Below are 16,822 nucleotides of genomic sequence, written 5' to 3'. Positions count from 1 at the left end.
GGGACTTAAAATAACAGTTTATTCTCTCGCAGTTCTGGAGGCTGAAGTCTGAAATCAGGTGTTGGCAGCGCCGTGCTCCCCCTGGAGGTTCCTGGGAAGAATGCTTCTTTGCCTGTTCCTGCTTCTGTGGCTCTCGGCCATCCGAGGGGTTCCCTGGCTTATAGCTGCGTCACACCAGTCTCTGCCTCTCTCATCACACGGCCTTCTTCCCTGTGTCTCTGTGTCTCTCCTCTCCTTATAAGGACACCAGTCACTGGATTTAGGGCCCACCTTAATCCAATACAGCCTCATCTTAACTAATTATATCTACAAAGATCCTATTTCAAAATAAGGTCATATTCTGAGGTTCTGGGTGTACCAAGTTTTAGGGGAACACTATTCAACCCACTACACAAGGGAACAGTTCTATCAGAAAAATTCACGATCTATCCTGGAAAAACAACCACCTAGTAGGAGACATCAACGAACCCAAGTCAAGCAATCATGCGTTTCCTTAGAGAAGGAGTTCATATATGGAGATAAAAATTTTTACAAAAACTTCTTTTGGGGGTGACTAAATTTTGCAATGTATTATGACAAAAAAATTTTCGGTGAAAATATTGTTTATTGAGGAAAATTAAGTGGCATAGAAACGCTTTTGTCCCACAAGTGCACCTTGCTTACACAATACTACTGAAAAGTTCAATCTTTTGAAAAATAAGCATTGAGCACCTACCTGCCCCAGGCACTGTTCCAGGAGCTAACGATACAGGAAGGACAAGACAGACAAGGTCCCCAACCTCCCAGAGAGGCGACGAAAATGAGCAAATATGAAAATCAAGACACATCAGCAGTGATTTGTGCTGTGGTGAAAATAAAGCCTCCAATAACATGCTGCATGGAAGTGGTGAGAGCCGCCATCCTTGCCTTGTTTCTGACATCACGGAGAACATTCAGTCTTTTACAATAATATTACTTATGTTGGCTGTAGTTTTTTCACAGATGAGCTTTATCAGGTTGAGGAAGTTCCTTCCTGTTCTTAATTTACTGAGAGGCTTCTTTTTAAAATCAGGAATTGGGGTTAAAATTTTCTTTTTTTTATTGAAGTATAATTGACATACAATATTAGTTTCAGGTTTACAATATAGTGATTTGACATTTTTGTACATTACGAAATGATCATCACACTAAGTCTAGTTACCATCTGTCACCATACAATGTCATCACGATACTATTGACTATATTCTCTGTGCTGTACGTTACATCCTTGTGACTTATTTTATAACTGGAAGTTTTCACCTCTTGATCCCCTTCACCTGTTTCGCCCTCCCCCTCCCCCCTGTCCTCTGCAACCACTAATTTGTTCTCTGTCTCTCTGAGTCTGTTCCAGTTTTGTTGTATTTGAAATTTCCTTCACCTATAGAGATGATCGTATGGTTCTTCTTTCTTATTCTATTTTACACTGTTTGAATTTTTCAAATGTTAAACCAAAGTTATATTCCTGGTATAAATCTCACTTGGTCATGTACAATTATCATAATTATTTATTATAATTAATTGTGACCAAGTGGGGTTTACACTAGGAATGTAACCTTGATTTAACACTCAAAAAAATCAATGTTTGGAAAAAAAAAAAAAAATATATATATATATATTTGGATTCAATTTGCTAAAATGTTTGCATCTATGTATATGAAGTGTACTGATGTGTAATTTTTTTTTCTTGTACTGTGCCTGGTTTTGTTACTGAGGTAATGCTGACTATAACATATATTGGGAAGTATTCCCTTCTCTTCTATTTTCTGAAAGAGTGTGAGTACACTAGTATTATGTTTTCCTCAAATATCTGGAAAAAATTCTCCAGGGAAGCCATCTGGGCTTGGAGTTGTCTTTGTGTGACGGCTTTTAGCTATCAATTCAATTTTTTTATTAGACATAGGATTATTCAGGTTATCTATTTCTTTTTAAGTGAGCCTTGGTGGATGATGTCTTTCAAGAAACTGTTCATTTCATCTATGTGGTTGAATTTATCAGTCTGAAAAAGGCTTTATTTTACTCTCATTTTAGAGATATTTTCATGGGTATAAATTTCTAGGTTAACGATTTCTTTATTTCAAGCACTTTAAAATTGTCTCTAATATCTGTTGGCTTACAAGGTTTCTGACATACAGTTGTTGGTCGTCTTTATCTTTGTTGCTCTACGTGAGTGAGTGAGTGTGTCATCCTTTGCTGCTTTGAGGGTTTTCTCTTTATCACTGAGTTTCAGCAATTTGATCATGATGTATCTTGGTATGGTTTCTTTTGTTTTTAGAGTGGATTTTTCCTCCTCTGTACCCACTTTCCGTTTCTCCCCGCCCTCAAAGCCCCAGTGCATGGTTGTATATCCTAGTTGTAAAGTCCTTCTAGTTCTTCTATGTGAGCTGCCGCCACAGCATGGCTGCTGACAGACGGATGGTGTGGCTCTGCAACCAGGAACAGAATGCCGGCTGCCGAAGCCGCGATAGCACCGAACTTTAACCACTAGGCCATTGGTATGGTTTCTTTATATTTTTGTTTCTTGCGATTCATTGAGCTTCTCTTCTCTCTTCTTTATATTGCTACATTTTCAAGTTCATGGGTCATTTCTTCTACAGTATCTAATTTGCTGTTCTTTCCATACCGTGTATATTTAAAACATTTTTTATTTATTTTCATCTCTGGACGTTCCATTAGTCTTTTGTGACATCTTCCATTTCTCTTCATCATATTCATGGTTTTCTTTAGATCCTTGAGTATATTTTATAAGATGTGTAATAGCTGCTTTAAGGTCCGTATTTACTAATTCCATCATCTCTATCATTTATGGATCTATTTATATGGATAGATTTTTCTTTTGGGTATGGATTACACTTTCCTGCTTATTTGCATGACTGGCCATTTTGAATGGGATGCTAGACATTGTAAATTTTATTTTGTTGGGTGCTGAATTTTGTTATATTCCTTTAAATATGGATGTCCGTTGTTCCAGCATGCAGTTCAGTATCTTGCAGATCACTTTGATATCTTCAAGGATTGTGTTTAAGTCTTCTTATGGATCCAGAACAGCTTTTATTCAGGAGCTATTATAGCCCCACTACCAAGGTGTGACCCTCTGAAGTCTCTATCCATCGTCTGTCCCCTGAATTAAGAGGTCTTGCTGCTCTACTAGCAGGAACACAAACTGTTTCTAGCCCTCTGTGAGCCTTGTGTGAGTACCAAAACAAACATCAGAATCTTATTTTCCTCAGGACAAACACGACACTAGAAAATAACATAACTTGATTTATACCTTTTCTCCCCCACTGATAAATCTTTGTCTTCAAAAAACTATATAAGTATTGATATTTCCTTTTTTATTCAACCATTTGCCTTTATATAACTGAAAACATAAGTTATAAAACCAAAAATGTATAGTGTCACTAAAGAAATGCAAATTAAATGACTATAAAAGATGTCATAATTATTTTGTTTATTTATTTTTTGTGAGGAAGATCAGCCCTGAGCTAACATCCGTGCTAATCCTCTTTTTGCTGGAAGACCAGCTCTGAGCTAACATCTATTGCCAATCCTCCTTTTTTTTTTTTTTCTCCCCAAAGCCCCAGTAGATAGTTGTATGTCATAGCTGCACATCCTTCTAGTTGCTGTATGTGGGCTGCGGCCTCAGCATGGCCGGAGAAGCGGTGCGTCGGTGTGCACCCGGGATCCGAACCCGGGCTGCCAGTAGCGGAGCGCGCGCACTCAACCGCTAAGCCACGGGGCTGGCCCAGATGTCATAATTATTAAGCTAAAAAGTAAAACAAAAACCCCAATCTTGTTCATTTTAAATTCTCAGTCATTTTGGTGGCACTGTAAACAGCTGTGTGCTCTTGAAAAGTAGCGTTATGTACATAACAAGACTCATAAAACTTATTTTATCCTTCCATCTAGTCATCTGACGTTTTGTAACGTGTCCTAAGGAAACTTCTTGGCTTCCTTCTTGTTCCTTCTTTCAGGTAGGACACTATCTATGATGCCTCTGGGGAACTGCAGCCCTCCTCGCTCTCACCCCTGCTCAGACCGAGGCCTAAGCCACTCCATTATCATGCTTCTGTGGCCACAGAGGGGGTGGGGTGGGGAGTGGGGGAGGTTGTTGAGGGGAAGGACAAGGGGGAGAGGGAGGGAGACAGAGACAGAGAGATCCCTCAAAGGGTGTTCTATGTGGGATGAGAACCAAGGAGCAATTCTCTTAGAAAAAAAAATCCAGTATGTGTTTTTCACTTGTGTCAAAAGCCCTCTTTCTGAAGGGATATGAAGGGGGAAGCAGCCTTAAGCCATGACGTCTATCGTACAGGAGGCTCCACCAGATTCTGCGCTCCAACCAGAAACCCATGGCCAAGTTTTGGGGCTGCATTCTGAGACAGCGATTGATGAAATGGATTATATCCACAAGAGAGGAACAGCAAAGAGTATGGAATTCATAAAAAACAGTTGAAAGACACTGGGTGTGTTTATCCTGAAAAAGAGAAAACTTGAGGGGAGGTGGGAGAAAGACGTGACCCCTCCTTTCTGAGACAGCCTCCCTTGAATCACGCCTTCTGCCCACACCCACAGCCCTCCTGGGTCCTCGGTGTCCGAGCCGGTGCTGGGTTGGACCAGCATGAGAGCAGTGCCCGGCAGGCCCAGATTTGAATTCCACTTGTCACTTACTGAGTGTGTAACCTTAGGGAATTTTTAAAAAACTTTTCCTGTACATCTTCTTTATAAGATGTAGACCATTTCTTATTTTCTGGATGGTTTTGCGACAAAGGTGAAAGCACATAGTAGGTGTCCAATAAAAATCTGTTAAATGAATGAAGGGAATCTGGACTGGTTGAGTAGCATAAGGTGTTAGATTTAAGCTAGAAACAAGGAAGATTAGAGCTATCTGAATACTCCTTGAAGTACTGAGCTCCCTGTCTCTAAAAACATCCAGGCACAGACTAAGCAGTTGCTTGGCAGGAATTATTTTTTAAAAAGGGATTTGTCTCCTTGTATTTTTTTCCATATGTATATTTTAAAGGAGCTGTTTCCAACGTCCATTCTAATGCTAATTCTCTCTTTAACCACAAGATGGCAGTCAAGGTTTAATCTTTGGGGAATAAAAAAGCTAGCATTCCTCCTTTAAAATGCATCAAATATGTAATTATATAAACCTATAAAAACAATGTTTAACTTCCATAACCCTGAAAGGATAGCACAAACATACATTAAATTGATGTGTTCAGCATCAACGTTTTCTAGATAACTGGATAAAAGGTAATCAGACGTAGTTATGCTAAAGGAAGTTCACATATTTTTGTGAGTTAAAACATATACTCACAAAATCAGACACTACAGGAATTTAGAAATGATATATATTAACTCCTTAATTTAAAAGACAGTACAACTAAGTCTGGAGTATATTTTATAAATATAAGAAAGCTTTATGCTGGTATTTGATACTGCACGTTAATTTTTTTAATGCAGAAAGAGAAAGGAACGAACATTGTTTAATAATAGAATTTGAGATTGACCCAAAAACCCACAAAACTTTTCCACAAAAAGTAGACTTGATTTGCGCTTGCAATTGGGTAGGCAATATTTTTACATTTACCTGAAAAATTTAAGCCTTTAATGAGCACATATTAATAGGCAGATAGGACGTAATTTAGTTTTAGTTTTCAGGTATAATGTGTTTATCAATAACTTCGGACAAACTGGTTAACCTCTTTGTGCTTCATGTTTCTCTCATTGGTAAACTGCAAATAACAGCTACCTTCCCTTTTCCAGAATTTCTGTAGAGAAACTTAGGGGTGAGGATCCAGTTGAGAAAGGGAGGCTCGGAACCCCGTCCTGAAGCTGCGTCTGTATAACAAGGAAAGTGGTTTGACCTGGAGTGTATGCTGACTATGCTTTGAAGGCGGCTGACGGCTGCCGTCCTGGGCTCCACCGAGAAGTGTGGCTTCCACTCCCCAGCGTGGCCACGACTAAGTCAGGAAAGGAAGGGAGAATGCCCAGCACACAGGAGGTGCTTCGCCATGCTAGCCCCTGTTCCCTCTGTCCCTCCCAGGTACAGACAAGAGCAGGACGCTTTTCTAAAGCTACATAGAATGTACAACTTCTCCAGAATTGATAACTTTTATTAGACAACGTGCTGGCTGACAAAGCTTAGACTACTGGCATAGATCTTTCCACCACCACAGAGCAATCATTATCTATGGAGTATGATGTAAAAATAGTTCTATATGTGCATAACTAAGAATATTCTAAAGAACAGCTTGCGCTGCTCTCTGGTTTTGTATCTTTCACTATTTCTCCAGAGAAAATAAATACGACCCACTGATTAGAGTCTAGCTTCATATTCTTTCCCACGTCTTGGTGGAAATAAAGCATTTGCATGAATAGCCAAAAGACAGGCAAGGCAATAGGAAAGAAAGAAACGCCTTAGAAATGAACACCAAACCAAATGACCGATTCATGAATATTTATAAGCTGCTTATAATAACAACGGGTTCCTATTAATACTAACCAAAAACATGTGTAACACTTAAGAATTTGCATAAAATATTCACGACAGTTATTTATATTTCCAATTTTCAATCACTGTTCTGTGACTATACCCTTAGATTTCCCAAAATAGAACCATAATCTCTACATTAGAATGGGCCTTAATAGAAATCAGTACCTATGTTTTATTTTTCCTAAAATTAACTCCCTTCACATTTAATCCTACTATTAAGTGCATCATTCAACAAACACTAATTGAGTGCCTACTCGATGCCAGGTGGCCGGGCCAAGTGCAGAGAATACAAAGCTACAACAATGCCCTGCCCTGGTCACTCTGCATGGACAGAAGCTCCACCACAGGGGCTGAGTGAGCTGGGAACAGAGTGCTCTGGAAGGGCACGATGGGGGACGCAGAGGCCCAAGCTGTCAGGGACCTTCCAGCAAGAGACGCTGAGCTGGATCTTCATGCCGTCCTGTCCTCGAGAAGCACCTTGCAGCAGAGGAGATGACAGAGGTGGCGTGGAGACGGGAGAAGGACAGTGCGCTTAAGGGGACTTAAATAAATGTAGTCCTGATGGGTGTTGTTTTCTGTTTTCCAACCTGAGAAAATTTTACAATTTTTACATGTTTCTGATAGAGAATGTTTTTATTCTCTGAAAAGTTGGAGGACATGGGCTTTCACCTCCCCCTCTCCTCAGGAACAAATATTTATTGAATGTCCCTACGTCAACACTGTATTATTTTATATATCTGATCTCATTCAAGAGACCACGTGCAAGACAACATCGCAAGGTAAATATCATCTCCATTTAGCAGAAAGGAACAAGCCCAGAGTGGGTAAGAACTCCTCCAGGATCCGTGTGACTCTAAAGCCCATGCTCGCTCCCCATGCTGTCTTTCTTCCAAAGAAAGATCTTCCATCTGAAAAGTGAACTAGGGCCTCAGTAGGAAAGCTTGAAGAATAGCACACCTTAGGAGTACTTGCTGTGTACCAGACACTGTTTGAAGTGCTCTACATGTATTAATTATTTAATCCTCACAATCTCCCTGAGAGGTAGGTACAGTTGTTACCGAGGCACAGAGAAGACAGACAGCTCGCCCAAGGTCACAGAGCTGGTGACTGGCAGAGTCAGGATTCCCTCCAGGCAGTCTGGCTCCAGTGCCCCTGTGCTTGAACACTCCACATTCCACCTTTTACCCCAGACCGAATCCTAACTCTGGACCACCAGCAAAGACCCTGTGGGAATCTCCCAGGCAGAAGGCGCAAAGTGGTGACTAGATCTTATGTCCCCAAATAACAGCGAGAAAAAAGAACTTGGTGTGGCTTAAGAATCGGGTCTTGATTGATGAGGGTACGGGAGGACAGTGAGAGGAGGGGTATGAAGCCGGGGAGATAGGTCTCTCTTTCTCCTCAACACTATGCAGATACAAGGTTCTCAATCTGCATTTTCTGTTTATTTTTAAATAGGAAATTTCAGCGCAAGGAAACCATTTTCAAATATTAAACACAGAGAGCTGCATAACGGTATTATATCGCATGCACATCCAGACCAATGACTCATTTGCCTAGATCCTCAAACATTTTCTACTTGAGTCTCTATGAATTGACCATTTCATTATACCTCACGTATTTGGATGAACTTGATAATTATCTGAAACGAAGCTGACGCCACCATACTTGAGATTTTTGCATACCCAAATATTTATGCTACCATAAAGTTATGCAGATAAATGTAATATCTTTTAAAAATTTTATTTAAATAGTGTTTTTTGACTAATCAACTCCAAGACTTAAAAGAAGCCAATATCATCTGATCTAAATTTGTTCTCATCAACCACCAGATGGCATAAGGTGTGAGAGTTTTATTCTGACAGGGTCAACCATGCACATGATAATTTGCCCTATAACTTCAAAATAAGGTATTTGGAAAAATGTTCCAGCACTCAAACAGCTCACAATTATTTCAGCCATGTGTGGAAGTGGATGGATAAGTTGAAAGTGACATGGTCCTACTTTTTCTAAATTTGGGGGTTCTGTGGGATGCTGGCATTACATAATGAATCAATGATCAGACAAATAAAACGAAGCAGTTCTGTTAAAGGAAATAAAAAAGGAAGTCACGTCAAAGCAAAATCAACCTTCTATTCTGAGTAGGTTTCTTTAACTCTGAATGAAACTTGAAATGAGCCGTCGAGAAAAAACCATGCTTGTACACCTTCAAATTCTGCTTGATAAAAACTTTTCTGCTGCCTATAATGCATTTTGAAAGCAGAAGAGTATCGAACGCAAAAGGTTTTCCCCACTTTGGCTTGAAGGAAAGTTGCTGCAGAAGTCAACTAAGAAAAGAATATCCCACCGAAAAACCCAATCTGAACTATGATGTCAGAGGGCAGGAGAGTATATTTAAGAACCTTGACTTCTACACAAATTCAAAATATAGCACATTATTTTTATTAATCCCGTATTTCCATCCAGAAAAGAGGTCACATTGCTAACAAGTCAAAGAGCTAAAAAATAAGTTAAATGAGGTAAATGTAAAAAATAGGATCTTGAATTCCCCTAGCTTTGTGGGAGCACATTCACTGAGGACTCTGAAATAAGCACATCAGAATAAACAACTGGGACAACCTGGCCTATACCGAGGAACTGAGAAGGAATCGTTGCTCTAGCGTGAGGAAGCAGAAAAACCGCTGTTAGGGGTCGAGAGACCAAAGATGAGATTAAGGTCTCTGCCTTAACGTGGTCTGAGGGTCAATGACTTCTGGAGATAGTGTAATAATTTATTTTTGTATTTTACTACATACTTCCTCATTAGATGTAATATATTTGGTTCCTGAAGGAGAAATCTGTGGAAGAGGAAAAGATATCTGAAACTATGAGAAGGATGAAAAGCTAATTGGTGCTATATAAACAGCTTTTCCCCTATTTCTAGGCATATGTTGATAAGGATAATGGGAATGGGAGTAAGAGAATTCCTGGGGAGAGAACTGGGAGATTCCTTCACTGGGGCTCATGTCCTCTCTCCATTCTTGGCAGCCGACAGGTAGCAAAGATGTTTCCCATCTAGGTTCACATTAAAGGAAAAAATAATACTTCTTATTCTTGTTCTTATGTTTCGAAAAGGGCATAAGTTGTTATTTCCAAAGGGTTTCTTCTGATCAGCTAGACAGTAGAAAGTGGAATGATAGCGATTTCAAGTTAGTAGGGTAATATATTCCAGACACTTAAAATTACTCACTTTAAATTCCATTCTTTAGGATGTTTTAGCTCCATTTTCTTCCATTTATTATACTCTCCAACGAAATCTGGATCTTTAAGCACTGAAATTAGAGTATTGAAAAAAAGGAACTATGCATACATTCTTTAATAACAGTTCAAAGTCTAAAGTAATTGACTTCTCATTAAGTTGATATATGGCGATGGCATATGCTATTCAGTTCAAGTCATATTACAATGCTCGGACACTTTCCAAATTTCTTCCTTTTATTTGAACTTTGTAATGTTGGATATCGTTTAAAATAAGTAGACTGTGACTTTGAAACTTTTCATTATAATGACTTTTGTTTGTATATCATTTGTAGTAATGAAGAAGGTGTTAAAAATCTCACATAGAAACTACAGACACCATAGTTTAACAAAATTCTGATTCAGCCCTTCAAGTGGCAAAATAAAATCTTGGAGCTGGATGTGACATTACAGATCTTGATCTTTCACAAAGGAAGAATCTGCAACAGATGACTATCCAGCCTCTAAACGAATCTCTTGCCAATGACAGAAAATTCTCCTCTTTGTTGTTGGGAGACTGCCTGCTCCATTGACAGACAGTAAGGTCACAATGTCCTTCGTTAATCTGAGTGCTGAGTTCTCACCATCCTAGTTCTGACCTCTGGAGCAATATTGAGTAAATCCATCCCTCCCTGTGGGAGACAGCCCTTCTAATATTTGAAGATAGCTCTCAGGGTAGCCTCAGTTCCTTCAACTGTTTCTTAAGACATGATTTTCTAGAGACCTAACCATCCTCACCATCCTGGCAGTGAACTTTGTCGATGTTCCTATTAAAGTTTGCATTCAGAACTGGCTAAGGATCTCGATTTCATTTGAATAGCAAAGATGCAAGTCGGTTACTACCTCCCTTGATCTGTGTTCTACTCTTCTGTTAATTCAGCTCAGATCTGCATAGCATTTTCTGGAAATCACATTGCACTTCTGGCTCATATGTTTGTGGTTAATTATAAGCCTTACACTTTCACACAAATTCACATAAAATTTACTGAAAATCTACTATGATTAAGGCACTGGTCATTTTTACATGAGATACTATTAAGCCAGATCATGCACACATATATACCTTATCTATCTATCTATGTATCTATCATCTATCTATCTATCTATCCACCTACCATCTCCCTGTTCCTTATAATTGTCCTGGGTTGACAGTCTCGAACTATTTAACCAACTAGATGTTCTCCACTGTCTTGCCCTTATCTGGAGCTTCCTTCTTAACAATGATTAATTAAGTCCTTTTCTCATTGGTATAAAAAAACATTTAAACTGAATAGTTCTCATTTTCTTCTATTTATATTACATGATTTTCACCAGCAATATTGCTAACTATTCTTTAATTTCTTTTCTTGCTTCAAACACACACAAGCACACATACATACATATTCTTATAGAGTTTATTAATACTCTTTTTATTGGTATTTAGATATACACTCCTCCCTTCCATTAGGAAGCAAAGCTGAGCTTCCCAGAGATCTTAGTGAGGGCTCATTATTTCCTTTGGATGATTATAATAACTAATATTAGGAGAGTTATTACATATGCTGGAGGTATGCAATGCTTACCATTAATACCCACTTTACAGATGAACAAACAGACAGAAAGGTGGAGTAATGTCTTCTCATTGGAACTATTCATCACAACTTAGACAAAATTTAAAATTTATTTGAAGTTTCTATTCAAGGATTATTCATATCTTTTCTTAACTTTTTAAAAATTGCCTTTCGTACATTTTCTATCTGAATATGTACAGCAGTCTCTTCCTTATAATATATTATAAAACCCCAAATGGCATGATTATCTTTCCTGAATAGTCCATTAATTTTATATCATTGACTCATTTTCTTCATTGCTTTCTCTACTCTCTGAGAGACGAAAAACGCCACAGTATTTGTACAAGATTTTATTTTAATGCTTCCTATTTTATCCCTATAATTTTTTCACTCCTCTGTCTACTACCACCTGACTATAAACTCCTCAAAAATCTTATCATAATACTTATCTTCTTGTCTCCAACACACAGCCCATTGTCTAGACATGGCAGTTGCTCAATGAGTGATGTTGAGTGGAGGGAAATAATGAAGGAATGAGGACAGGAGAGAGAGAGAGAGAGGAGGAGCAGGAAAGGACCAGTGAAATTTTGTCAGAAGCTCTTGAAGTTGCAGTGCCCCCACCACAACCGTATCTTGCCATAGGGCAGTTTTGTAATCTGTGGTAGAAAAGCACCGTCTACTGCTTCCGTAATACAGTTCTTCCTTCCTTTTCTTCTGAGGATTACTGGCATCACTTCTACTCTGTTTTTCCATGACACACCTCTTGTCCAATATCTTATAGGTTGATCTGAAATTTTTTTTTCCACTGCTGGGACTGTCACCTCCAAAGACATATAATACCACCAACTTGCCTTGGCATGTTTCATTTTCACACATACGATCTCATGCTAACCATAGAGCAAGTTAAAATAGAGTGGAATATTTTTGTCAATAAACAGAAATGAAAAATGAGGTAGAGCTAAAAGACTAACCTAAACTCACTTAACTGTAGGTGGCAAAACTCGGCCGGGGCTCAGGAGTCTCTGACTGCTGACACCGAGCTCCGCCCACTAGAGCCCTTCCAACCTTGCTTGCACACTGTAACCACCTGGGGAGCTTTAAAAACTACTGCTGCCTGGTCCTGTCCCCAGAGATCCTGATGGGGTTGGTCTGGGGGTGCACCCTTTACATGGAGTTTTTACAAGCTCCGCTGGTGGTTCTGATGAGCGGTCAAGCCTGAGAACCACTGCCTCAGAACCAGACAATACTGCCTCTTGCATCTAGATGCATTTTGGAGACACTTGCCCGTGTTGCTGGCTCAAAGACTCAAAGAATGAAAGTCTCCTGGGGTGAAAGCAAGCATCCCCATGATGCTTCAGGCTGTTGACTGTCTTGATGACAGCAGGCAGACATCAGGAAGCCTCCACTCAGTCTTCTGGGGCACACAGGTCTGAAGGAATTCTTTTCCTCAAACATAAGCATTTCCTTATGGAGACCATATTCTGCCATTAAGGTGCTGTTGCCTACAACCATCCACGTTAGTTTGTTTTCTACCAAACTTTTTATTTGCCATTCTACAGTGATGAGCAGAAAACAGCGGGTCATCAGTACATTGGCCCGTATGATTGCCTATGATTAAGAACTAAAAATTATAATTATTGAAAAATGTACTACATAGACTTCAGAGTTTGAATTTTCAGGTTATACAGAGATAACAACTTTATATCATATTATGGAGGCAGTATAGTATGGGAGAAAGAGCAACAGAGGTGGAATCAGAAGATCTGGTTCAAGTCCTGGGGCCACAGCCTACATGCACTAAGTAATAATAGCCACACTTCTTGAGCACTCAGTATGTGCCAGGCACTGTTGCAGTGCTTCAACCCTATGAGGTTTGTGCTGTAATTATTCTCATTGTATGGATGAGGGAACTGGGACACAGAGTGGTTAAGAAACTTACCCAAGGTCACACAGCTAGTAAATGGCAGAGCTAGGATTAAACCTCAGCAATCTGGCTCCAGAACTTACACTCTTTTCCAATACATAATATTCCCTCTGACATGTGTGACCTTTGGTAAATCACTTTCCTTCTCTTGGTCTTGGATTTTCATCTGTAAAGCAGAGTAATAATAATAATGCCTTGCTCATAGGGTTGATATACCACTATGCATCACAGATATCAGGTATTCAATAAATATTGGTTGACAAATGAATAAAAGAATGATAAGATTGGGATGATTAAAAAACATAATACAGAGTATACTCTGTAAACTGTATTATACAAGAATAAACTTACTATTATTATGGCATACATGACTATATAAAGATTTGTGACACAAAGATATGGAAAAAAGTTAATACCCAAAATCAAAATATAACCACTCATCACTATTCAGAAAATAAAAAGCTTTAAAACTATGCACAAGGGTTTAATAATCTTTCCAGTGATGGGAATGTAACTGTAGAAAATGAAGTTATTAGAAGTTTCCCTTTTATTTCTGAGTAGCTGAAGAAGCATTCTATGATCTAAAAGCTTCATCTTTGTTATTGCCAGGAAATTAGGCTGTTAAAAAAGATAGTATTGGATCTCATCCAGCTGAACTGTCCAAAGACAAAACGGTCAGCAGCACAAATAAGGTTTGCATTTAATTTTTTAAAATTAAGTGCTGGTTATTATTGGAGGAAAGCTCTTGAAACATTCTTATAACAAATCCCTGGGGGAAGAAAAGGCAGAGTGATCGTGATATCTTGCACCACGGGCTAGAATCAGTCTCAGAAACTCCTCTGGGCTGGAGGTAACCATCACCAGCTATCTCCTTTACAAAGAGACATGAATTACACACCAGGTCAGTGGCTGACGGAGAAACAAGAACCACATTAAACATTTTGGTGTCAAACTCCTTTGAAACAGGAACTTCAGTCAATGGAGCTTCATTATTTCCTTCTGTTTTTTCATTGATTTTATTGCAAGACAATCATTTCCAAATTTCCTTAAGTTTCAGCATGTGCTTCTATTGTTTTTTTCTAGCAGTTTGGAGTTTCCAAGTGCCTCTAGATATTCACATGTCATTCCATGAAGCGCCATCCTACACCAATCGGCTTGTTTTTGGTTGAAGGAGTTGGACGCTGAGTTGGTCCCCAGAGGATGCCAGTTGCCTCTCAGTGTTAAGGGTTACAGCCTCCTGGATCCCATCTGACCTCTCAGTGCCTCCCATATAGTAGGTACTCAAGATGTGTTTGCTAAATTGACTAAGCAGCACCCAACCACAAATCCTTGAAATGAATTAAACATTCATATACTCTGGTATCAAAAACAATAAAATTCTTTATACCAACAGAATTGCTAAAGACTGTTTAAAGCAGTCTTTAAAGGTTTCTTAAAGCACCTCAAATTATTTTTCTTAACCAGTAATCTATGAGTGATTGAGGAAGTAATGTGTAATTGCAAAATAATTAATAACCAACATCCTGAAAGAACATGTAATTTCTTAGTTCTTCATCTAACTTACGTTTTTGTATTTGTTAAACTTAGTACTACTTTTTGCTCTGATTTGTGCCTTAAAACTAGAAAACTTTTTTTGTGATATTTTGTTCTATTGAAACAATGATGAGACTATCATGATGATGAGATGAAATTTGATGAGAGCACAAATGAAGGCCGTGGTCACAGGAGTGGAGTGGAGGGGAGACATTCTTAATGTAAGAGATGAAATCACCAAGATTTAATGAGGGAAACAAAGAGGTTTAGGAAACTTGTATGATTCTGGTTTAGGCAAGTAAATCCAAAAATGGCGACTTACAAAGGAGGGAGGGTAGGTGTGGGGGCAAGATAATGAATTCGCTTTGGCGAGAATTCATCTTAAGTACGAGATGCCTGTATCACACGTGGGTGAGAAGTCCGACACCCAGTGCTAAATACGCCTGCAGGATCCAGAAGAGGACCTGCTGGAGTTGAGGCTGTCTGAATGACGGGCCGGTAGGCTAATGAAAACCACGGTGGTGTCAGAGATAGTGGGTAGAGAGGACGGAAAGAACAAGAAAGAGGCAGAGGAACCCTTAGGAGGAAAACTGTGGATGCAGGTGCCATTTAGCTCAGGAGAGCATGGCCAATGAGACAGCAAGGAAGATAGAGACCGAGAAATAACCAGTGCATCTGGGAATCAGGAAGTCACTGGTAACTTCAGAGTCACTGGTAACCACTGCAGCAGGAGAGCTGACGAAGTCATATTTCAGTAAATGTGTGTAGACTGGATAACCTGCTTTGATCCAAATAACAAGACAGTACTCTAAAGATTTGATTAAATGGGACCAGAAAGTTTTCCAGCTCTCCTTCCGTCTTTCTAGCTCCTAGTGTACGATGGCAATGGATGAGTCTGCCTCAGACTGATCGAATTGAAAGCCCTAGGTTCATACGTTTTCTTGCTCTTTGTCTACTTAATATTTTCTCTGGTTTGAGGATAACGGTGTTTAGCATCAAAAAGATTCCTCCTGCTACGAAGGCTTCTTTCCGGGGTGAAGGGAGTAAAGTCAACCTCCTAAGACTGAAGACTTCATTTTTCATTCCTCCAATTGCCTATATTTCCTTCTGGCTTTTAGTCAGACTTCAGTCCAGGGCTCCACACAAAAGAGGAACTGAATTCATAGCTGTGGAATGATCACTACATACAACAAACAGAGAAGTTTATCACCCTCAAATTGCAAATATATGTCAATTGGTCTTTGAAAGCAAGCCAAGCTGACAATAATTAAGAGATTAATATATACCAAAAGGACACAGAATCAGGCAGGTCACCTTACATGGAGTTCTGTAATGGTCTGTGGCTTTTGATGTGGCTATTCCAGACCATGTTTTGTAGTAATCGTTAAATGAGACTGCTTTCATTGATCTGAAAATATAAATTAAAATCAGACAATGAGTAGTTTGCAAGTTTGTTTTTTCAAATTACTTTATCAGAGTGGACTATTTCAGATAACAATATCTTACCACAAGACATTAAACTAATTTGCAATTTCTAACAAATGAATGTAGCATATTAATTTCTCCACTAATATATACAAATCACAAAAAAGAAAATCTGTCTAAATCACTTTTCAATAATAAATGTAAATGTGCACCCATGTGTATATTATAAACAGAAAAATACAGGTTTAAGATATCTGCCTTTCATGACTAAAATTAAAAAAGAACTTTAAGGAAAGTTGTCATACTTGTATTTTTCTCTTTCTACAATAAACAATTTTCTTAAATTTCTATGCCAAATTTTAGTACAATCATCTTTATTTCCTTTTTATTATGAGGAGATATAGAACACGAGAATCGAGATTAGTTTAATTTTTACACAGGATCTGCCCATTGTCAAAGAGGGAAAAACACAACTCTTCTAATATTCCTGCCCACACTTTTCCTTCCCTGTGCTAATGTCACTACGTCCTCATGGGAGAGTAAAGATGGTTACAAAGTATTAAACGAGAACCCTGAAACAGTCTCTTCAATAACTGCATTTCT

At 38.9% G+C, this 16,822-nt stretch overlaps 1 protein-coding gene across 2 annotated transcripts in view; it reads right to left on the bottom strand.

Annotated features, from left to right (window-relative positions):
- Positions 1-16,822, bottom strand: part of UBE2U (ubiquitin conjugating enzyme E2 U) — a 59,691-nt gene that overhangs the window by 6,678 nt on the left and 36,191 nt on the right. For both annotated transcript variants that reach the window (XM_058537035.1, XM_058537036.1), the window contains exons 7-8: positions 16,114-16,202; positions 9,741-9,822 (exon numbers count right to left, since the gene is read on the bottom strand). In XM_058537035.1, the coding sequence (XP_058393018.1) occupies positions 9,741-9,822; positions 16,114-16,202 (171 nt within the window). The remainder of the gene's footprint in view (positions 1-9,740; positions 9,823-16,113; positions 16,203-16,822) is intronic.

The sequence above is a fragment of the Diceros bicornis genome, chromosome 4 (genome assembly GCF_020826845.1).
Source record: "Diceros bicornis minor isolate mBicDic1 chromosome 4, mDicBic1.mat.cur, whole genome shotgun sequence".
Classification (NCBI taxonomy): Eukaryota; Metazoa; Chordata; class Mammalia; order Perissodactyla; family Rhinocerotidae; genus Diceros; species Diceros bicornis.
Note: the sequence above shows the minus strand (reverse complement) of the source record. Positions and strands in the feature narration are given on the sequence as shown.